Consider the following 24,607-nt stretch of genomic DNA (forward strand, 5'->3'; position numbering starts at 1 on the left):
TGACTCTTGGCTACCTTAAAGTGGCATTGCACTCTTTAGCTGTACAGACAAGGGATATGCCTATTGGAAGTTTTTGTTTTCATTTTCTTTCTTTGAAATTGGAGAAGAGGAAAGTCAGACAACCAGCTGAGCAATTCCTTGTATTTTTACGTTGATCTTTAAGTATCATGTTTTGAACGATAAGAAACAAGGAAAATGTTGACCTACATAATCATTGCTTGTTTGGATTGAGAGATTTTTTTTTCTATTGGAGAAGTGCTTCCAGAACCCCCACACACACTTATGTAGCATAAAGTCTGTGGAATCAATGAAGGTCTCTCTGATGGAGAACTTAGATGTAAGTTTTTCCTGCTTGTTATGTGTGCCTTAAATGTGGATAGGTTGAAGATAACCTTCTTACTCTGTAGTTTGAAAAAATACATATGGAAAGTACCCCCATGGTTTTGGCGGTCACTGTTCTCAGTAACTACTTTGAGAACCTCTTCTGCTCATTGACCACAGAGATCAGCTCTACCAAAACGCATTTATATTTGAGAATCCTGAAGTCCGGCTCAAGCTCTTTCAATAATATGTGACGTAGTTTGTTGAAGGAAGGAATTATCCAACTGGCTCCTAAAACCACTACTTTAATTTGCTTGTTTTTGCATCGGAACATGATCAGTTATGAAATCTGGTCCCAAGGTTTTCTTCGCGACTAGCAACAGATTCTTGTAATAGTAAGGGATCAAGTGATGATACTCTATTTCCTTGTCTCAACATTTTAAAATTATTTTATTTATTTATTTATTGATAGTTTTGGTGTTCCTGTCCAGAGGTGGCAGTAAGAGTGACACTGGGTAGCTAAGCCTCATCTTTCCAGCGACTATTGGTTTGTAAAGCACCAAAGTTCTAGGACAGACACCTTGTACTTCCTGTACAGTTTACTTTACTGAGGCCTTCCACATGATCTTAAGACTTGGGTAAGGAACAGCCTTGTTTTGGTAATTGTTTTCTGCAGCCCTCTGTAATTGGGGGATTACTTTTAACTGCTGTACCCCTGCGAAATGGAGACAGAGCCTGAAAATTTGGACTTCATTAGAGATTGGTTCTGAGAGAAAGGTGGGGTTGTGGGGTTTGACAGAGAGCGAGGCAACGCACTTACACCGTGGAGGGAACTTTCCTTTAAGAGTCTGGAAATACAGTAACATCCTCTGGACTTTTGGGACCACCCTAGTTGTATTCCCTTCATTATGGGTAACAGCCATCCCCTTGACCGGGCCATGACAAGGCTAACTGTTAGTGGAAGCCAATATGTCTGGGTTTCCATGTACAAATGTGTCTTGCCATCATTCAACCTGAAAAGCATGTGTGAGATGAGTGTTCTACCCAGCCTCTTTTCCCCTCTTTTTACGTAGCGTCAAGGCTATAGGATGCTTAATAGGTTTGTTGGAAGTTGCTGTCTCCCACTCTCTGCTTACTCCTTTGTACTGCACTCTTCTCTCTCCCCTCCATTTTGTATCTATTGTAGCTAAAGTACAAGAGACTGTTTTGGAAAGATCCATCCATAATAGAGCAAAAAGGTTTTGTTTCTTTTCTTCCCTGGATCTGTACAGTTCCATTAAGGCAGTCTGTAGCTTGAGAGAAGGCACATGAACAAAGGATTGTGACCTAAGGGCATGGTCATAGCAACATACCTTGACAAAGGAGATTTACTTATCTCTCTATCTCCCTCCACATTGTTCGTGCTTATAGGGAAAATCGCTGCCTAAAGCCAAGCTCTCGCCCCGTAAATGATATCACTGTAGACCAACAAAAATAAAAAAGCTATACATCTATTTATTGAATGCTGCAATACATTTTTTTTTTAATTCATATCTTAAATGCCATTTGAAAAATGTGGAAAGTTAGACCAATGTGCAATGTAAATGGGTAATTTAAGGGGTATACAATTGTATAAAAACCTGTACCTTTCAGGATCATGGGAGATATTTAAAGCTTCTCCAGCAAGTCTACCCTGCCCCACAAGTAAATATGCTAATTTGGATGCTAAGCCTGTAAATAATGTTTGGTGTGCTTATTAGGAGCATAGACCAAAATATTAGTAATTTTATTTGCCTCAAGGGTCCTCTTTACTTCTACAGTTCCTATGGAAAGTCTAACACTTTGGTCTGTTCATTTTCCAGCCTTTCCATTCTATAATTTCAGGTTCGATGGCATGTGTAGCTGCAGATACACATGTTGCACAGCCCGCCATCTGGTGTTGGGTCGGAGTGTTACAAGTTGTTTTTCTTCGAAGAAGGCTTTCGAGTCACGAGACCGAGGGACTCCTCCTCTTTGCTTCCATTGCGCATGGGCGTCGACTCCATCTTCGATTGTTTTCTTTCCGCCATCGGGTTCGGACGTGTTCCTTTCGCTCCGGGTTTCGGAACGGAAAGATAGTTAAAAAATCAGAAAATTACGTCGGTATTGTTGCGTTCGGGATCGGGTTAGATAGAATCGACACCGAATCGAATCGTGAAGAGCTCCGTTGCCCTTCGGGGTAGTTTCGATCCCCCGTCGGGGCCTAGTCGGCCCAACCGCGTGTAACATCGAGGCTGATGGAACGGACCCCGTTCCGATTCTGTCCTAAATGCCACAACAAATACCCATATACAGACCAACATTTGGTCTGTAACCTGTGCCTGTCGCCCGAGCACAGGGAAGAAACTTGTGAGGCCTGTCGTGCGTTTCGATCCCGAAAAACGCTCCGTGACCGGCGAGCCAGAAGACTACAGATGGCGTCCACGCCGACAGGACACCGAGAGTTCGAGGAACAAGGAGAAGAGGAAGCCTTCTCGATCCATGAATCGGACTCGGAGGAATTCGACGACCACCAAACCGTGAGTAAGACGTCGAAGCCAGCACACAAGAAAACAGACAAGGCCCAGGGGACGCCACTGCCAACAGGCCATGGCTCAACCCATAAAGTCGGTGACCGACCATCGGCACCGAAAAAGGCCGAAATAGTGCCAAGATCGTCCGACTCGGGTCGAGACACAGGCACACAGCAATCTCGGGACCGAGAAAGTGCTGCCGACAAAGATCGACGCCGAGATAGCGGAGCCGAAGCTGCTCGACGCAGAGACAGCGGCACTGAGGGGGATCGATGCCGAGAGGTTTCGACTCCGAAAAAAAGAAAAGTCGCCTCTGAGCCAAAAAAGAGTAAGGACATAGTTTCGGTGCCGAAACGACCCGCAACCGAGCCAACTACCAGCTCCTATTCAGAGGAGCAATCACTGTCCTCTCAATTGCGGAAACATAGATTCGAGGAAGAGATACAATCCACTGAAGTGGACCACACTCAAAAACTGATCTTTATACAGAGTGGAACAGGGAAGATCAGCACCCTTCCCCCTATTAGGAGAAAAAGGAGACTTGAGTTCCAAACACAGGAACAAGCACCACAAACAAAAGTGGTGAAGAAGGTAACTCCGCCACCCTCTCCTCCACCTGTAACTAATATATCACCGGCACAGACTCCGTCACACTCACCGGCTCACACCACCATGAGCCAAGATGACCAGGACGCTTGGGACTTATACGACGCCCCAGTGTCAGACAACAGTCCGGAGGCGTATCCTACAAAGCCCTCACCACCAGAGGACAGCACAGCGTATTCACAGGTGGTAGCTAGGGCAGCAGAGTTCCATAATGTGTCGCTACACTCGGAACCTGTCGAGGATGACTTCCTTTTCAACACCCTCTCCTCCACCCATAGCACCTACCAGAGCCTGCCTATGCTCCCAGGAATGCTAAGGCACGCAAAAGAAATCTTCAAAGAGCCTGTCAAGAGTAGAGCAATAACACCAAGGGTGGAAAAGAAATATAAAGCACCTCCCACAGACCCTGCTTTCATCACCTCACAACTGCCACCAGATTCAGTTGTAGTAGGGGCAGCTCGCAAGAGAGCCAACTCTCACACATCAGGCGATGCACCACCCCCAGATAAAGAAAGCCGCATGTTCGACGTAGCCGGAAAAAGGGTCGCAGTACAAGCTGCAAACCAGTGGTGCATCGCTAACTCTCAAGCGCTCCTAGCGCGATATGACAGAGCCCACTGGGACGAGATGCAACACCTCATCGAGCATCTACCCAAAGATCTACGAAAAAGGGCGAAACAGGTGGTTGAGGAGGGACAAAACATCTCCAATAACCAAATACGCTCCTCTATGGATGCAGCGGACACAGCTGCAAGAACAATTAACACAGCAGTAACCATAAGAAGGCACGCGTGGCTACGAACATCTGGCTTTAAACCGGAGATACAGCAAGCGGTGCTCAATATGCCATTCAATGAGCAACAATTGTTCGGACCTGAAGTGGACACGGCAATTGAGAAGCTAAAAAAGGACACTGACACTGCCAAGGCCATGGGCGCACTCTACTCCCCGCAGGGCAGAGGCACTTTCGGCACTTTCCGCAAAACAACCTTCAGAGGGGGGTTTCGGGGTCAGGCCACACAAGCCAGTACCTCACATTCAACACCGTCTACCTACCAGGGACAGTACCAAAGGGGAGGCTTTCGGGGCCAATACAGAGGAGGACAATTCCCTAGAAACAGGGGAAAATTTCAAAGCCCCAAAACACCTACAACCAAACAGTGACTCACACGTCACTCATCCCCTCCACACAACACCAGTGGGGGGAAGAATAAGTCAGTATTACCAATCTTGGGAGGAAATAACAACAGACACTTGGGTCTTAGCAATTATCCAACATGGTTATTGCATAGAATTTCTCCAAATCCCTCCAAACATTCCACCAAAAACACAGAATATATCAAAACAGTATTCAGACCTCCTAGAAATAGAAGTTCAAGCATTACTGCAAAAGAACGCAATAGAACTGGTACCAGATACACAAATAAACACAGGAGTTTACTCACTGTACTTTCTAATACCAAAAAAGGACAAAACACTGAGACCAATCCTAGACCTCAGAACACTAAACACCTACATCAAATCAGAACACTTTCACATGGTCACGCTACAAGAAGTGTTACCATTGCTAAAGCAACAAGACTACATGACAACCTTAGATCTCAAAGACGCCCATACCAATACCAATACATCAGTCGCACAGGAAATACCTAAGGTTCGTATTCAAAGGAATACATTACCGATTCAAGGTATTGCCGTTCGGTATAACAACCGCACCAAGAGTCTTTACAAAATGCCTAGCAGTAGTGGCTGCACACATCAGAAGGCAGCAAATACACGTATTCCCGTATCTAGACGATTGGCTAATCAAGACCAACTCACTGACAAGGTGTTCACACCACACAGATCAGGTCATACAAACCCTCTACAAACTCGGTTTCTCCGTCAACTATGCAAAATCACACATTCTGCCGTGCAAAGTACAGCAATACCTAGGAGCAATAATAGACACAACAAGGGGAATAGCCACTCCAAGTCCACAAAGGGTTCAAAATTTCCAAAAAATTATACAAACCATGCATCCAACACAAAAAATACAGGCAAAGATGATATTACAACTCCTAGGCATGATGTCCTCATGCATAGCCATTGTCCCGAACGCAAGACTGCACATGAGGCCCTTACAACAGTGCCTAGCATCACAATGGTCACAAGCACAGGGTCACCTTCTAGATCTGGTGTTGATAGACCACCAAACATACCTCTCGCTTCTATGGTGGAACAGTATAAATTTAAACAAAGGGCGGCCTTTCCAAGACCCAGTGCCACAATACGTGATAACAACAGATGCTTCCATGACAGGGTGGGGAGCACACCTCAATCAACACAGCATCCAAGGACAATGGGACGTACATCAAACAAAGCTGCATATAAATCACCTCGAACTGCTAGCAGTTTTCCGAGCGTTAAAAGCATTCCAACCCATCATAACCCACAAGTACATTCTTGTCAAAACAGACAACATGACAACAATGTATTATCTAAACAAACAGGGGGGGACACATTCGACACAGCTGTGCCTTCTGGCACAAAAAATATGGCAATGGGCAATTCACAACCACATTCGCCTAATAGCACAGTTTATTCCAGGGATCCAGAATCAACTTGCAGACAATCTCTCTCGAGATCACCAACAGGTCCACGAATGGGAAATTCACCCCCAAATTCTAAACACTTACTTCAAGCTTTGGGGAACACCTCAAATAGACTTATTCGCAACAAAGGAGAACGCAAAATGCCAAAACTTCGCATCCAGATACCCACACAGGCAGTCTCAAGGCAATGCCCTATGGATGAACGGGTCAGGGATATTTGCGTACGCTTTTCCCCCTCTCCCTCTCCTTCCATATCTAGTAAACAAATTGAGTCAAAACAAACTCAAACTCATACTGATAGCACCAACATGGGCAAGGCAACCTTGGTACACAACACTGCTAGACCTATCAGTAGTACCCCACGTCAAGTTGCCCAACAGGCCAGATCTGTTAACACAACACAAACAACAGATCAGACATCCAAATCCAGCATCGCTGAATCTAGCAATCTGGCTCCTGAAATCCTAGAATTCGGACACTTAAACCTTACCCAAGAATGTATGGAAGTCATAAAGCAAGCTAGAAGACCATCCACTAGACACTGCTATGCAAGCAAATGGAAAAGGTTTGTTTGCTACTGCCATCATAATCAAATTCAACCATTACACGCATCTCCAAAGGATGTAGTGGGTTACTTACTACACTTACAAAAATCAAACCTGGCCTTCTCTTCCATTAAAATACACCTCGCAGCAATATCTGCATACCTGCAGATTACCCATTCAACTTCACTATTTAGGATACCTGTCATTAAAGCATTTATGGAAGGCCTCAAAAGAATTATACCACCAAGGACACCACCCGTTCCTTCATGGAACCTCAACATCGTCTTAACAAGACTCATGGGTCCACCTTTTGAACCCATGCATTCTTGCGAAATACAATTCCTAACCTGGAAAGTTGCATTTCTCATCGCCATCACATCTCTAAGAAGAGTAAGTGAAATTCAGGCGTTTACAATACAGGAACCTTTTATCCAAATACACAAAAATAAGGTAGTCCTAAGGACCAACCCTAAATTTTTACCAAAGGTTATTTCACCGTTCCACCTAAATCAAACGGTAGAACTATCAGTGTTCTTCCCACAGCCAGATTCTGTAGCTGAGAGGGCACTACATACATTAGACATCAGAAGAGCACTAATGTACTACATTGACAGAACAAAAGACATCTGAAAAACTAAACAAATGTTTATTGCATTCCAAAAACCTCATACAGGAAACCCAATATCAAAACAGGGTATAGCCAGATGGATAGTTAAGTGCATCCAAATCTGCTACCTTAAAGCAAAAAGAGAGTTGCCCATTACACCAAGGGCACACTCAACCCGAAAGAAAGGCGCTAGCATGGCCTTCCTAGGGAATATTCCAATGCACGAGATATGTAAGGCAGCCACATGGTCTACGCCTCACAAATTTACTAAGCACTACTGTGTAGACGTGCTGTCCGCACAACAAGCCACAGTAGGTCAAGCCGTACTAAGAACTTTATTTCAAACTACTTCCACTCCTACAGGCTGAGCCACCGCTTTTGGGGAGATAACTGCTTACTAGTCTATGCACAACATGTGTATCTGCAGCTACACATGCCATCGAACTGAAAATGTCACTTACCCAGTGTACATCTGTTCGTGGCATTAGTCGCTGCAGATTCACATGTGCCCACCCACCTCCCCGGGAGCCTGTAGCCGTTTGGAAGTTAGCTTCAACTTTGTACACTTGTAAATATATTATTTAAACCTTAATAGGTACATACTTATTCACTTCATTGCATGGGCACTATTACTAATACACACAACTCCTACCTCACCCTCTGCGGGGAAAACAATCGAAGATGGAGTCGACGCCCATGCGCAAAGGAAGCAAAGAGGAGGAGTCCCTCGGTCTCGTGACTCGAAAGACTTCTTCGAAGAAAAACAACTTGTAACACTCCGACCCAACACCAGATGGCGGGCTGTGCAACATGTGAATCTGCAGCGACTAATGCCACGAACAGATGTACACTGGGTAAGTGACATTTTCAATACCTTGGTACTTGGCTTTGTATCATTTAGGCCAAACATGTGAACTATGTATAATCAAGCTACAGAATCTCCAGAGTGTATTTTGCATGCTTCATATGTTATAGAAGGTGGGCTTCCTTTAGCAGTGACTTCCTTCTTGAATTCGCTTTTGTTTCTGGGTATTGTTGTCACCTGCACACATTAACATCTTGGGTGTAAATGCATGTAGTTCCTTCAAAAGGGCCTTTGCGCTCTCAGTAGCTTCTCTGACCACTTGTCTTCTTGCTCAGGAATTTAGTTCTGAAGGACCGCTAGGTGTCCACCTCTTAATAATTATCTTGACTAAACTGCAAAGAATGGTCAGGACTTTGACTTTTCTTTTATATCTATTCAGTTTGTTCCAGAGTTCGTTACACTGCCCTTAAATCATATGTATTTTAAATGGTTTATATTTCTTTTCAGTAGTAACACATCAAGCCTCTAGAAAAAGCATAGTAACAATTGTCTCCTGATTTAATTAGGTCCCGCTAGGCGTAGGGGCTTGGTACTGTTGATTGTGCCTATCAAAGTTGCAGTTGTGGCTAATCCAGATACACTGGTTAGTCCCTTGTGTAATTGGATTTGTTGTGCTCAGTCCTCAAGTTGGGACTGCTTACAACCAACTAACTTATAAAGATGACTAACCAAAAAGAGAGCACCTTAATTTAGTTAGGCATGAAAGAAGCTGGGTCTGCACGAAATGAAAATAAAGGAAATAAATAAAAGAAAATGTTGAATAATATAAGGAGTACTAGACAATTGTTGATTGAATAGCTTCTTTCATGCCATCAAAATGGATGTGGCTCAACATGGAGCTTGAAATTTGGATCAAGATATGATTTACTGAATTAAGGTGCTCTCCTTTTGGTTGGTTATATTTACTGTTGATTGTGTGTTTGGTTTGAAATGCACTGTCCAGGTGAGGAAACCAATAGGAATGGCTAAAATAATGTGAATCTCAATATAACACAAGGTGACCTAGTTAACTTGATGTGTTTATGACTATGATCGGTTACATGTGAGATCATTTAGTTTTGCTACTACAAGGGTAGAAGGCACAGAGGACAGAGAAGAGGACGATGACAGTTACTCAACCAAGTCATTTCATTTTTTGTTTAGAACTAATTTTCTAAATCTTTTTGGAAATTGCTTGGAATATATGAAGGGATGATTGTAGAAAAAAAGAAAACATAAGCACCTTGATGCATTTAAATTCTAGGTTGTCCATCAGGTTATTAAAGGTAAGTGATTTGAAAGATGTGTGAAGGCTTTCCCCATCATTCATCCATTCTTCTTTTTTGTCGTTCACCACGGGAGCTTACCTTTGGAGTTGAAGAGGGTAGTTGTACCCCTAAACATGTTGGAATAAGAAGAATGGAACATTAGTATACATTTTCTCAGTTAAGCCAACAAATGACATCATAGTGGAATAGAAATTTTGCACTTTAACAGCAAGTGTTCTGTCTAGACATTTAAAAAACATCTGTAATTCTCAATAATAGTGTGTCCTTTATCATTTAGTCCATTCACAGTTACTATTCTGTCCACTTTCACAAAGGTGTCTATATTGTGTGCAAAGTACAGATTGTATTTTTGTATATAAATGGTCATTCTCTGAGCATGTGACTACCTAGAAAATCAAGGTGAAGAAGTAGTATTACAAGTAGGCCATGACTCAGGACCCCAAATTTAGGCCATTGGTACCTCTCTGAGATGGGTTCTAACATGATGCTTTTGCAAGGGATGGATGCCTAGAGATGGAAAATATGTGATAGCAAATCATCACTCTTTGCCTTTTATCTTTATATTATTGGATTAGCACCATATCCGGAAAAAAATTATGTTTTCATAATTTTGATAGATAGCTTACAAACTCATTATAAAATGTGTAAAAATAAATCGAATTCCACGAGATTAGTTAAATTTAATTTAATTTTAAAATAATTGATTGTTAATTGTAATAATTACAATATAGTCCTTAAAATCACAAAACTTCATTGTATTCTTCATAAATTGACATAGATTATATGCATAATTTTCATTTACAATTTCAAATAATAATAGTTGTCACATATTATGTTCTTATTTTGTGCAAGCTTAAATTGGGCAACACATTCTGGTAAGACTTCTGTACTTGTCGTCAATAGCTGAGGCCCATCTCATTCACCATAAACATACATGAACAATTCTTCGGTATTTGTGGTGGCCAATACTCAGTGCATTTGTTTCTAAATGCTTGAGAGATGAGCTTTAAAAGATTGTGGTCCAAACAACATGGGCTGCATAGGTATACCGTTGACTCGATGAGTTGTGTAAGAGTCTCTTCCAGCCTATCAGTGTTATTCCATGCTAAGTTAGTGAAAACATGGGGCTGATTGTTGGCTGAAAGAACAATTTGCTCATTTAAGGTAGCAGCAAGTTTCTGAAGACACAAGGCGCTATCATTTTCTTCCAGTTGTAGGAAATCCCATGACCAAGTCTGTTTAGAGTGCAAATGATTTCAACATTGCTTGTCTGCTTTTTTATGGCGTATTGGAGTAACAGTTGCTTGGAGGGGGTTCTGCTAGAAATTTGTGACACATATATAATGTCCTGACTGAACGATTGCATAAGTAAAGTGACTCTCTTGGACAGCTTTGTGTTTTCTGGAACTTCAGTCAGTATTCATAATAGGAACCTTTTTAAGGTAATCAGGCACTGTAAATTAATGTTTATCAACATATTGTGGATGATATGGCTATGGTGTTGATGTCAAGTTTGTTTTAATCATTGTATGTGCAATGATGTTTGATCAGTGATCTTGTTCATGTCTGATGCCTTAACCTTTAAAACTAATAATTCTGTTTTCAAACCTGGTTTTCTCTTACAGTGTCCTGTAACATGACACTATCAGATTGCCTAATAATTTTCCTTGGTTGTCTGGGAATATGTGGAGGCTGTCACCGATCTATGAAGTCCAATTTTCTTCTAATATGCTTCTTGGTTGATTCGTCTATTCCCTGTTTTCTTCTGTGTGTCATGAGGGTTTCAAGCCTCTCGGTGAAAGTCGTCACACGTATCGCCTTTTTGTTAGGAATAATCTCAGTTCTAATGTATTGAAATAGTTCATCATATGCTTCATCTCTCATATTTTAGCAGTGATCATTGGTTTGAATGCTAGATGCATGATCTTTCTCCTATGCTTTAACCATTGTATAGTTCCTATCGATGCTTGATATGGGGCTTCTGCAGCCACTATGTCCATTCTACATACTGCTAAGATCTTTGAATCACAATTAATGGTTGCACACTCTCGAAGCCTTTTGTCAACTCTAAGCTCCGTGGGCTTGATAAATTTCTTGTGCGTTGATGTTCCCATGTAGAATTTCTCTTTCCACAAAATATACATTCTTCAGCATACATGTTTCACTTTAATGATGTTCTTCTGTTTGAGCGTTTATTCAAGCACTAACTTGTTCCAGAATCATCACTGACACTTGCTTCAGCTTTTCGCCTAATAGTCTGTAAATCTCTCTTCATAGTAAACAGGCTCCTGCACTTCCTTAGGTAAAATACTTGGGGATCCATGTTGCCTTCCACATTTCTCGCAATGTCTAACAGTAGAATGTGATTCCTTACTTGAGCTGCCTCTAACAACATTTTCCATGATGAGTGGTCGAGTGGGCTTGCCAGCGTAACTGCATGTTTGACATTTGATCATAAATGAATTATACACGGCATCAGTGGAATAGGATGTGCTTGTTTCAGTCTTCTTCATGATGTTGCACAGTCATTCACCACCAGCTCTGGAAAAATAATTAATTTAAAAATGTATACATTTTACTTGGTATACTTAATATAATCACAATTACTATTATAATTATTACAATTATACAATCACATTTACTGTAATTGTAATTTTTAATAAAATTCAGAATAAATACAATTATGAAACAATTTCCATTTACATCAAGGTATCTTGGGAGTGAAGTGATAACTCACAAAAGGCTAAGAGCTATGACTTACTATCACATATTTTCCATCTTTAGGCGTCCATACCTTCAAACTAAATCATACTAGATCCCATCCCCCCCCCGTGGGACCAGTAATATGGTTGGCTCAAGGCCCAAAGTACGTAATGTTTTTTCTCACCTTCTCAGCACCACCCACACTCCTGCCTCTTTTTAGGCGCAAACAGGTTTTGAACTGAATATGTTCTTTTTTAGGCAAATGAAGCATTCACCAAAACATCATGCTATCATTATTTCCACTCGCACTGTTTGGCACGCTATGCTCGCCACTTGGAGGAAGAAATGCAAAGCAAGCTGAAGGAGCAGGAACAAAACCGGATTGCCTTGCCTCAGCAGGTGAATGCGGTATGGATGTGTTTATGCATTCAGTATATTCTAAGTTTATCAAGAGTTTCATGTTTATCCTATTGCCAAAGTAACAACCTCTGTAGTCCTTGCAATAATTTCAGATGTGTATTGTCTCCATACACATGGTTACCTTGCTTCGTGCCTCTGATATTGCTATGTACCGTTCAGCTGTGCTTTAGCACTGAATAAATCTGTTACTCTTTTATGACAGTTCCTGGCAGATTCTGCTTTTAGGTCACATGCCTACACCTCTTTTATCACAGGTATACCCTCACATGTTCTCTTTTATTTCATGAGTATCGAGTCTGCTAAATCACATTGTAACAGCCTGTCTCTGCTGTCACCTTGAGTACCTGCTGCCTGTTATCACTTGAGTATCTATCTCATGCCTGATATTGCAGGGTGTGCTCTTCTATCTCTGCTATGATATCACTTAGTGAATCTTTTGTGCATGCTTTCTGAAATCACAATTACAATTGTCTCCGTTCTTCTGTATTACATAGGTGATGGTTTGTCTGTTCTGCATGACAGATAGGTGCCTTTCCATCAGTCCCCTGACTATTCGCCCACATACACACATCCACCTACCCCTTGCCCTACCCTCCACCATTTAGCCCATGCTCTGATATTCACATTCTTTCATTGCTTTCTGTGATTACATGGGTTTCACTCTTCTTTCCCCTGGTATCACTTGTGTATCCTTTTGCCTCCGGTCCATGATGTCCCCTGTGTTCTCTTAAGTCTGTTTTGGCATCCTCATTTCTGTGGTATCAAATGCGTGCCTTTGCTTTTCTGGTTCAGTATCACATAAATGTCATTCTGTCTATGATATCGCAAGTGCATTTTTCTTTTTCTTTTTTTGATCACATGGTTAGCCTTCTGTCTGTGCTATGATTTCACATGATTAAGATTCTGTGTATATCACATCACATATGCGCACTTTAGCCTCAGTTTTGATATTTCATACATAAGCTTCTGTCTGCTTTTGCATTTACTTGCCTGTCTCTCTTTTGCTATTGCTTAAGTACTCTGACTTTCTCTTCACTATTTTCACATTAGTATCTTTCTCTTTACTTGTCTGATAACCCTAGTACTCTGCATTCAGGAGTGCATTCTGTCATGTATACTTCTGGCTTTGCTCCAATATAACACAGGTTCCTTTCTCTCTTTGTTCAGTGTCACATGAGTGGATCTCTGTCTCTGTTTAAATATCAGATGAATATCCATCTGTCTCTCTTCTTACACAGGATGTAGGGGTGCAGTGTCCAGTCTGTCGTGAACCACTGACCTACGATCTTGAAATGCTCGAGTCTGCTCCTCCGCCTAATCATCCGTTGGTAAGAATTAAAACTGATGTATAAGGCACATTTCTAGTTATAGAGAGAACGCCTATGAAATAGTTAGTACATTCTGGCGGCCTGGTGCATTTGGTGGACTGAAAAACAGCAACCTATTAACAGTACTGTAACATTATTTTATTACATGTGCCAGTATGTCACTCCTTAGTACATTCTCACTCCACCTTGTCCACTCATTGGGCAAAGCGAAACCTGATACTTCTAGAATTTTTGACATTGTTCTGATCTTCTAATCCCACTCAAGGAAGTTTACAACCCAGACAAAAGGACAATTCAGCACCAACGTAAACTGCGTAAACTTTTTGAAAAGCAGCAAGCAAAAGGAGGCATTATAGACCCAGAGGCTGAGCGGAATCGGTATTTCATCAGTTTACAGAAGGTGAGCTAAAAAGGTGGTGTAATTGCAACAGTGACATGAGGAAAATGATGTGACCTTGAAGAACGTCACCTGTTGTATGATAGATTGTCATGTTGTGCTCTGTTCTGCTAAATTGTGTTTGGATTCCTCTGATTTCTCATGTTGTACAATCCAGTCATGTCTATGTTGAGGACTCTCGAATCTTGCTCTTACAAATCCTGCCATACAGTTCCAGATGTACTTATCTCGAACTGTCTCTCTCTTGTCCAGGCATGGATGCCATTCCATTCCTTATTTCTGAATCATTGCAAGTTCGAAATACTTTTTGCTCGGTGCCCATTCATTTCTTCATGTTTTTATTCTACCTGCAACATTTGGTTACTTTTTGGTCATTCCCACTCTGCCCATGTTGCTACTACAGCATGCTCCTGCTTTTTCCCGCTGTGCAACAAAATTTCTGACAAATTAGTTATTTTCTTGATTTCCAGGCTACATAGAATCTGATCGCCACTCATCTTTTCGCATTTAGACCACTATAATTGTTTTTGCTGCTCTCTTTGTTTCTTCACTTCAGTATATCTATATCTTTTATTCATCTATTAGACCGCTTTGCTGTTTTTCCATAGTCTGTGCTGTGCTTCTCAGTTGCAACTCTTACCTCTCCTGCCTTGTACTTAACCACGTTTTCTATCTTTTTTTTTTCCTGACCCCCCCCCCCGCCCCCCAGTTGTACGTGCTGTGAGGAGGAGGAGTCTGGGTGGAACAAGTGAGATGAAGGTCTCGCGATTGGGGTCCAAACCCACAGCGCTTAGAGGGCTCACTTGGCAGGTCGTCTAAAGCCAAGCTGAGGGGGCCAGGGGTTTGGAACTCAGTTCCTCCACTCCCTTTTTATCGGCTACCACCTCTACCTGCCTTTACCCTCTTCAAACCCCTATTTCAACAGTGTCTAAGATGACCAGACAGGACCGGATCAGAAAGACAGGTCTCCGAGAGGAAGTGGCTGCATTAAAAGCCGCACCAGAGGAGCGTAGGCAACCGTCAGGTAACAGTTGTCACAACCACGTCTGTGGTTGTTGTTTCCAGATTAATGCATTCAGCTGCAACGCAACTGTTTAAATTGTGCAAAGGAAACTGCTACCACAGCCAGAGTGTAGCTTGAACGGGGTTCTCGTTTAGTTGTGCAGCTGGTGGGTAGGGCCCTGTATCACAGAAGGGGCCCAGCTGGGCCAGGTTCGGCTTGTGATCAGGTTAGGTAGTCCCCCTCCAAGCCCTCAGGACTTTTTTGAGTCTTTGAGACGTTGATTAACCTGTGCGGGCTTCCCGAGGTATACTGCAAGATAACCCCAACTTCAGTTTAAAGTTGTCAGTGTAAGAATTGAATCCTCCTCATAGAGCACGTGAGGGGCGGTGGGGGTGAGGAGTTGGGGGGAAGAAGGGATAAACAAAGGGTGTGGGGGCACCATCGGCGTGCTCGTGCCCCAGTCCTAGCTGAGGATCTGGTTACCAGTTCATCTAGTGCCTACACATCTGCGCTTCACCTTTCTAATGTGACAGGGGAAAGGAAGCAGCTAGACTTGGCCCACAAGACAGTGACAGTGCACAGGAAAGAAGAGTGCACAAAGGACAGTGGAAGGGCCCAGTGTGTTATCCCAGAAAAAGCCTGCTGCTCATACACACTTCTGCTTATCTTTTGACCGCATCTTCTGTTCACCCTTTTTATCACCCTTCGTTCTGATACGTGGGTGATCTGCTACCACAACACTGCCTGACCGGCATCAAAATGAGATCTTTCAGGTTACGAGGCAAAGTGCCAGCTGCAAAAACGACAAACCGGATCCTGTAACGGGATAACTGGCAGCAAAAAGGAGGACCAAAGGCAGAGTATCAAGGGGCTGTTCCCCAGACAATAGCAGCCTAGATTTAGAGTGCATTCCAGATGTAGGCATAACGAGCAATCTGCAGCGCAGCTGCACTTTGGGGGCATTTCACACTATGGAAGAGACCAAAGACCCACTCGATCAGCCCAAAATATCAAAGATAACGAACTTCTTTCAGTTGTTGAGTAACCCCACCAGCATGTCAGCGGCAATCCTGAATTCCATGCAAGCGGCAGTTATGGCTCTCAGGCACCATGCAAATAAAATGGACACTCAAGAGGATTTACTTAACACCATGACAATCTTCTTCTCTGGATTGATGAAAAACTTTTAAAAAGAAATTCCCTGAATACGAGGGTACAATCAAACCACCTTAATGGCTTCACTATATGTTTATGTAAGGGGGTGGTTGACAGATTAACACATTTATTGGTAACCATGGAAGGAATTCTTGGGGAGTTTAAAAAAAAAAAAGCCTAATAGTGGGAGGGCACTCAGGCCAAGACATCTCCAAACCCCAAATTCGGTGGGCAGTCAGAGAGTAGCCTGTTACTCATGCTGGGGGAACATGATGAACATCCCAAAAGAATAAATTATCCAGAAGGTATGGCTGCAAAAGCAAGAAGGGAACTCTTATTAGGCAAAGAAGAGATCCTAATGCCCACAGGGATACAATGCATACGCCGAGTTTAAATCAGGATGAAGCCCATGGACCACCACAGATGACAAAAAGGGAGTGGATGAGTGCAAGGAAGGGGAGGAATAAAGTCTGCTTTAGCCACGCAGGTTCCATAAACACCTTTTTAGCATCAACACATGAAGCCAAAGAGCATGAGGTGGAGACCATCCTGGTCAACCGCAATTGATTTAATCGGTGCAGTAACAAACTGCTCTAAAAATAGGCCTGTACCACTAGTAGGACACAAACCATTAGATAAAGAGGTTACCGCCACTGCCATTATTGTGATTCCTCCAAAATCAAGTGAGCCAGCAAGTGGATCGGCACTGGCAACAGGGAGTTCCCTACAAGACATAGATGTACAGATGGAGGACCATCAAGATCGAAACCTCAAGGAAGAAGCAACCCAGTTCTTGGTTTCAGTAGAATGGGATAGTCATGAAATATGGTTACAGCCAGCCAAGAGCGGAACCCTCAAAATAGGAAGAAGAGCCTGTAGTGGGCAAACTGGAACAATAACCTGGAACTCCGTGATGGGAAGGGATCTAGCTGGACCTGGTAATAGTAATCGAGAGCAAACTTCTACTGGTCATCTAAGTGATTTGGGATGTTGGCTATTATGGTTTCCAGAATTCAAATCTAGGGGTCCGCAGGATGTACTAAACTGTTCAAGCATTTTAAACCTAATAAAGGTGCTACCAGGCCTAGATCATGTTGTATCAGATGATATCCTAGCCATCACGTTCCTACCAGCAAAAAGACAACAGCACTCTGATCCCACCCTCGTCACCTTTGCTACCTCAGATCTTCCGGCCCAGGTTCCAGAGAGGAAAAAGCTGGTGCATCAAAGTAATAGCATATCGGGGGAGGACAGATATTTGCACCCACTATTAGATGAGCAGCAACTTGACAAGAAGACAGACACCACTTGTATGTATTAAGAAGGGCAGCTGGGGGTTATTCCTTTATGGGCTACACCAAAGTCCCACCAAGACAATACAGCTTAACAATTGTAGTAACTAGAGTAGAAGGGTCTTCCAAACAGCAAAAAGTTTTATAACAAACCTCAAAATAACTGCTGCTGGCTGCCCACAGTTCTATCTCAGGTGGAGAATTGTAAAGATTGAACAGTGGAACTGTCTTTCACCTCTGAATAGGATGGCCTAACCGTTTGCTCTTGGAATATAGGTGGGTTGCTGACAAAGGCAGAGGATCCAGCTGTTGCAAAAATGTTTAGGAGCCTTCAACATAATAAAGCTTCAAGAGACTTGGGCCCAACGTAGCACTCCACTAATTGGATATGAAAAATACAAAAAAGTGGCAGAGAAAAGCAGCACATTTGTAAGAGTGAAAGGTGTCCTGGTAATCTATATTAACACCAACCTGTCAGTTGAAACTACAGAACTCCACAGGGATGAACCATGCCTCCTGGTTTTGCAATTGGAAGGTTGGGCCCAGCATTTACATGAATCCCTTGTTCTTGTAAATATGTATGTAAATCCAAAGAAGATTACCTTAACAGAAAGGCTTGCAGTACATATGCTTCTCTTAAAAAAAAAAAAACCACATACCATCCATTGTACTGGCTAGTCTCAGGAGACTATAATCTCACCCTATTTCATCACCCAAGTGAGGAGTATGGGGAAGTTGTTGGGCATCTCCCAGGACAAAATAGGCCTCCTTACAATCGAAAGGATAAGATAGGATAGAAATTAGTAAAAGTATGGAAGTTAGTTGGTCTGCTTGTCCTGAACTGCAGAAAGCCACGTGATATCCCTTCTTAATGGACTAGAGCATCTGGCAAGTCTGTCTCCTGTCTTTATTACATGCTGACGAGTTTCCACTGTACGGCCAAGTGCGGGACTTCAGAATATCCCACCGTGAGGAAGACTGGCCATTATCCACAGGTAATTACGGTAGGCACATCCCTATATAAACACAATGTTCTAGTGGCCCTACATGGACAAACTGACACTAAAAATCTGAAGCACTTGAAGTGAAACTCAATGAAGGATCTGGCAGAAGAAGCTGTGATCAGCCTTGAGGATATGGCCGCAGAGGGTTCCAACCAGAAATCCATATGGAAAGCATTTTCTTGAGAATTAATCACGAAGCATCAACTCAGTCAATAGAGGGAATAAGGGAGCACAATAAAAATATAGTTATGCCACGATGCAATCCGTCTCAAAAGTTCGATCATAGGCAGGCTCCTCAGGCAACTACAACGAACCCTGGAGTATACAGGGAGTGCAGAATTATTAGGCAAATGAGTATTTTGACCACATCATCCTCTTTATGCATGTTGTCTTACTCCAAGCTGTATAGGCTCGAAAGCCTACTACCAATTAAGCATATTAGGTGATGTGCATCTCTGTAATGAGAAGGGGTGTGGTCTAATGACATCAACACCCTATATCAGGTGTGCATAATTATTAGGCAACTTCCTTTCCTTTGGCAAAATGGGTCAAAAGAAGGACTTGACAGGCTCAGGAAAGTCAAAAATAGTGAGATATCTTGCAGAGGGATGCAGCACTCTTAAAATTGTAAAGCTTCTGAAGCGTGATCATCGAACAATCAAGCGTTTCATTCAAAATAGTCAACAGGGTCGCAAGAAGCGTGTGGAAAAACCAAGGCGCAAAATAACTGCCCATGAACTGAGAAAAGTCAAGCGTGCAGCTGCCACGATGCCACTTGCCACCAGTTTGGCCATATTTCAGAGCTGCAACATCACTGGAGTGCCCAAAAGCACAAGGTGTGCAATACTCAGAGACATGGCCAAGGTAAGAAAGGCTGAAAGACGACCACCACTGAACAAGACACACAAGCTGAAACGTCAAGACTGGGCCAAGAAATATCTCAAGACTGATTTTTCTAAGGTTTTATGGACTGATGAAATGAGAGTGAGTCTTGATGGGCCAGATGGATGGGCCCGTGGCTGGATTGGTAAAGGGCAGAGAGCTCCAGTCCGACTCAGACACCAGCAAGGTGGAGGTGGAGTACTGGTTTGGGCTGGTATCATCAAAGATGAGCTTGTGGGGCCTTTTCGGGTTGAGGATGGAGTCAAGCTCAACTCCCAGTCCTACTGCCAGTTCCTGGAAGACACCTTCTTCAAGCAGTGGTACAGGAAGAAGTCTGCATCCTTCAAGAAAAACATGGTTTTCATGCAGGACAATGCTCCATCACACGCGTCCAAGTACTCCACAGCGTGGCTGGCAAGAAAGGGTATAAAAGAAGGAAATCTAATGACATGGCCTCCTTGTTCACCTGATCTGAACCCCATTGAGAACCTGTGGTCCATCATCAAATGTGAGATTTACAAGGAGGGAAAACAGTACACCTCTCTGAACAGTGTCTGGGAGGCTGTGGTTGCTGCTGCACGCAATGTTGATGGTGAACAGATCAAAACACTGACAGAATCCATGGATGGCAGGCTTTTGAGTGTCCTTGCAAAGAAAGGTGGCTATATTGGTCACTGATTTGTTTTTGTTTTGTTTTTGAATGTCAGAAATGTACATTTGTGAATGTTGAGATGTTATATTGGTTTCACTGGTAATAATAAATAATTGAAATGGGTATATATTTTTTTTTGTTAAGTTGCCTAATAATTATGCACAGTAATAGTCACCTGCACACACAGATATCCCCCTAACATAGCTAAAACTAAAAACAAACTAAAAACTACTTCCAAAAATATTCAGCTTTGATATTAATGAGTTTTTTGGGTTCATTGAGAACATGGTTGTTGTTCAATAATAAAATTAATCCTCAAAAATACAACTTGCCTAATAATTCTGCACTCCCTGTAAGAACCTACTAAAAATCCTGCGTAAGGAGAGAAGTGTCCTAAAAGGGGAGATATGGGCCTTTAAAAAAATCTAAGCAGGAAACGCTGTTGACCCAATTGTTAAATGTCTCTAAATCAAATTACTCAAAGATTCTGGAAAGTTATCAAAAATATTGAAAAAGGTCCAAGAGATGCCTATAATGCAAATATATCCGAGCGTGAAAGGCTTAATAATCCACCCTATCTTTAAAGGAGATGTAGCATTCTTACCAAGTAACTATTGTTTAATTGCCCTCTTAGACATAGATCTTAAATTTTTCTTTACCTTGCTACTTCGTGACCACTCGACCGAACATGATTCACAGGGAGTCAAGGCACTTTAACCCACCTTGTGGCAGTAGGATTGACACCCAGTAGAGCAAAGGCCTTAGGCACACCGCCTTATATGTGATGTGTTGACTTTAAGGCAGTGTTTGACTGTGTTCCACTCAACAGACTATGGGCCAAACTTCAGCAATAGGGAATCCTGTCCAACCTCCTGAGAGCAATTAGGCTGCCATATTCAGACACGTGGATTAAGATAAATATCTGAGACGGTACCCACCTGTCAAGGACTGTGAAAACATCAACCGGCCTAAAACAAGGCTGTGTCTCAGCACCTCTCTATTTAATCTATACATTGCAGATCTCTCTACAACTGGATGATCAGTAGTCCCACGCCATGAGCTTGGGTGGCCAACAATTGCCATACATCTTGTATGCTGATGATCTGCGACTTCTTAGTCATACCAGAATAAGCCTACAGAGGTTACTGAATTGCCTCGGAGCATATGAAGAGGATAATGAGTTGGAAATAAATCACAAAAATAGTGATCTCATAGAATCGCCGTGTTTCAAACCAATGCAAGTGGCATCTCAGCGGAAACACAATTGATGAAGCACAGACTTATTTGTAGCTAGGAGTCCAATGGATTCAAGAGCTACGTTTGCACCACAGAGAGGTGATCAAGGGAAAGGCGCAGGCACTTAATCATACTTTTACAACACTGGCAAGATCAATTGAGGGCCATAATCCTTAGCCATTGGTAGCAGTTATAAAGGCTAAACATGTTACCTACTCTTTCCCATGGATTGGAATTAAAGATAGGTACTGAGACCAATCTCCTTGATAAAATCATAAGATCTTACAAACAAATTTTTCGGCTACCCAGATGGGTATCACCTGCCCAAGTGAGGCCGGAGTTTTCATTGACAAAGCAGACATTCGCCAGGCCCGCTGCATATATCAAGTCCCGCCATAAACTGAGGCCTGCCGCCGAGGGCTCACTAGCTAATTTAATCTAGTCCGAAATCCAACTACAAAGGGGAACAGCGAATATAAAAAATATCTCGAAAAAAGTATCTAGGTGCTAGAGTTGGGCAACCTATGGTACACCTGTATATCTGATCAAGCCTTCAGAAGAGCAGTAAACAAATCCATTAAACTGCAAAGTTGGACGAATGACTAAGAACAGGTGTCCAAGCGGTTGCATGAGTGGTTGGTGCTGGAATCTTATGCTGTCCAAAGAGAGTCACCCCGCCTGAGAGCTGCTTATAACCGGAAGACAAAACAGAATTTATTGGCGCTAAGACTCCGTTACATTCCAACATTTGATTGTCTTCCAGAATGGAAGGAAGACAGCCAAAGAGGGGATAAGAAATGCTGTCTGTGTCATCAGGCAGATGAAACCTTGCTGCACGCCATATGTATTCGCCCTTCCCTCGACATTCAGAGAAGATGTTTGCTGAAAAAAGAATTTAATAATCTAGGGATCAGGTCCTGTAGATCGACACTGATGGTGTCATTGGATCCAAGGAACACAGTGCTGAACATTAGACTGATACAATTCTTGGACATTTTTAAATTGCTTGTCAAGGTTCATGCACGGACATGGGTGTGGGGTAGATGAATGGTAAGGAAGGCCTTTTGACAAGAACCCTTGCGTGTGCCTGCACCTGGAAGGCTGCTAGGGACAATGACTTTCCACTGTTTTCTATCCCGCTAGGTCAAGCACCAGTTGAAATTCCCGTATCTGTCTCCATGGCTAAACATTAACACAGTTTGCGTAAATTTGCACACTGCTTAGGCTGTCTGCCACCTTTATACTTCAGTGTTAGCACTTCTACACTTTATGCTATATCTACACTGTTGGGTCGAGCACCAGTCTGATATTACCCTATCTGCCCTCCTCCTCATTGTAAACTTCTATTCATGTCATTTTATTTCTTGTGTACTATAGTTTTGCACTGATTGTACAAATATATTGTATAAATATATAGTTAATTTTTGTTATCAAGTGTGTGAATACTAGACTCACTTGAAATCGATATGCCTGACACAGCTGTCCAAGGGTGTGGGTCACCAGCAAGAACATCATAACATAGGAACATGTTAAAATTCTAAGCAGTTCTTGCCCATGATTACTCAGAAATGTATCGTATTCAAACTGACTATGTTTTTTCTGCTGGTGACCAACACCCCTGGACTGCTGTGACTTTTATCTGAATTCTCCAGTTCTGAACGAATGCATCCGAGATGTTGTCGCTTCGTACTGGTGTTATAAAATAAGCATTTCCTTTGCAATGTTGACCCCTTTTACTGCCAAAATAAATCTGGTGTGATGAAAATCTTGTGTTTCTAGTTGGAATCATGGCACCACGTCTCATTGAGACATATGTTTTTCAAAGGATTTTTTTTCCTGCTTATGAGTTCAGAATGGCTCATGCTGATAATAGCTTCTGGGGAAGGGTTTGGTAGTCCTTGTTGGTTTGTATTGCTCCTCATCTGGCCCAGCTGAGGGCTGAAAGTCTTCCCAGGAGATGCCAAAGTGTCCTGACCACTTGTAAGTCGGTGACTTGTTATATCTGTTTGTCCCTTACGCATAGATATGTTTTCTTTAAGTATTGGCCCCATTTCCCCATGACTTTAAAGAGTATATGGAAAGGAGCGAAACCTGTCTCACCAGTGGAATAACCATCCATTTCTGGCATACATTTCAATGACTAGTTCCCAGGGTAGGGCTTAGATACAAACAGTTGTGTGCCAGTCTGTACAAAATCGGGATTTATCAGGATTTTTTGCCAGGTCTCCCAAAAGCCATTTTATGGTTTACTGTCATGAAACTATAATATCCATTTGCTTATGAATATTGCACATCAAGTCCACCAAATACACTTCAAACAGTGTGTTTTTTGAAACACTATATTTTTTAATCTATCTGGCTACTACTTCCATTTTTGTCTAACTATTCTGTTTGTTCTTCGTTGTTAGATACCACGGTTGTGCTTTCATTCACTTATACAAGAACCCTGAAAAAAGTAACATTTTTTTTTTTTTTTTTTTTTTAAATGAAGTCATTTATTTATTTGTAATTTTTTGCAAACCACAACATATAGACTTCGAGCATGGGGGGCAGTTGAAGACATAACCGAATCATGAATGACACACAGATGAGAACAAAAATCCCCATTATACATAGTAGTGTGGCAGGTATGCAAAACGCCATGTTTCCAATGGTGTAAAAGCCTTGAGAAGAATAATTTTTTTAACCCATTTTAGCATCTGACTGATGAGGAGTAAACTTGCAAAAATTTACTCTTTGCATCTTGGACCACACATGAGCCGTGCTGCATTATTTTTCTGTTTTTGTAGCTTCTTTGGAGGGAGGGCCCAGCATGAGTACACTTTCAAAAATAAAGGTGAGATTAGGACTAGAGTAATCATTAGGGGCAATTGGAAGAAAGGGCAATGGAGTTCACATGCAGAGTGAAGGTGAAATTGCTTTCAAAAGTAAACCTGATCCTCATCTCAAGAAGTGTGTGCCACTCTCCCTTTTCTCAAAAATTATCCCTATGTTCAGTCAAACTGGTTTGACTGTAGGGCAGCCTAGTGAACTCCCTTTTGGAAGGCAGTCATAAAGACAACCAAAATAGTTTGATATAAAGGTAGCTTTATGGATATCTTGATGGTGCCTCTGTAAGAAAGCCATTTAAATGCTTTGATTATCTGAATGTAAGCTAGTGTGCCATTCTGTCCTAATTATTTTTATGGTGCTCATACA

At 42.2% G+C, this 24,607-nt stretch overlaps 1 protein-coding gene across 2 annotated transcripts in view; it reads left to right on the plus strand.

Annotated features, from left to right (window-relative positions):
- Positions 1-24,607, plus strand: part of RNF25 (ring finger protein 25) — a 104,762-nt gene that overhangs the window by 56,101 nt on the left and 24,054 nt on the right. Inside the window, exons 7-9 of one of the 2 annotated variants that reach the window (XM_069244418.1) lie at positions 12,299-12,448; positions 13,699-13,788; positions 14,054-14,188. In XM_069244418.1, the coding sequence (XP_069100519.1) occupies positions 12,299-12,448; positions 13,699-13,788; positions 14,054-14,188 (375 nt within the window). The remainder of the gene's footprint in view (positions 1-12,298; positions 12,449-13,698; positions 13,789-14,053; positions 14,189-24,607) is intronic. The other variant, XM_069244419.1, reaches the window with a different exon arrangement.

The sequence above is a fragment of the Pleurodeles waltl genome, chromosome 7 (genome assembly GCF_031143425.1).
Source record: "Pleurodeles waltl isolate 20211129_DDA chromosome 7, aPleWal1.hap1.20221129, whole genome shotgun sequence".
In the NCBI taxonomy this organism is placed as follows: Eukaryota; Metazoa; Chordata; class Amphibia; order Caudata; family Salamandridae; genus Pleurodeles; species Pleurodeles waltl.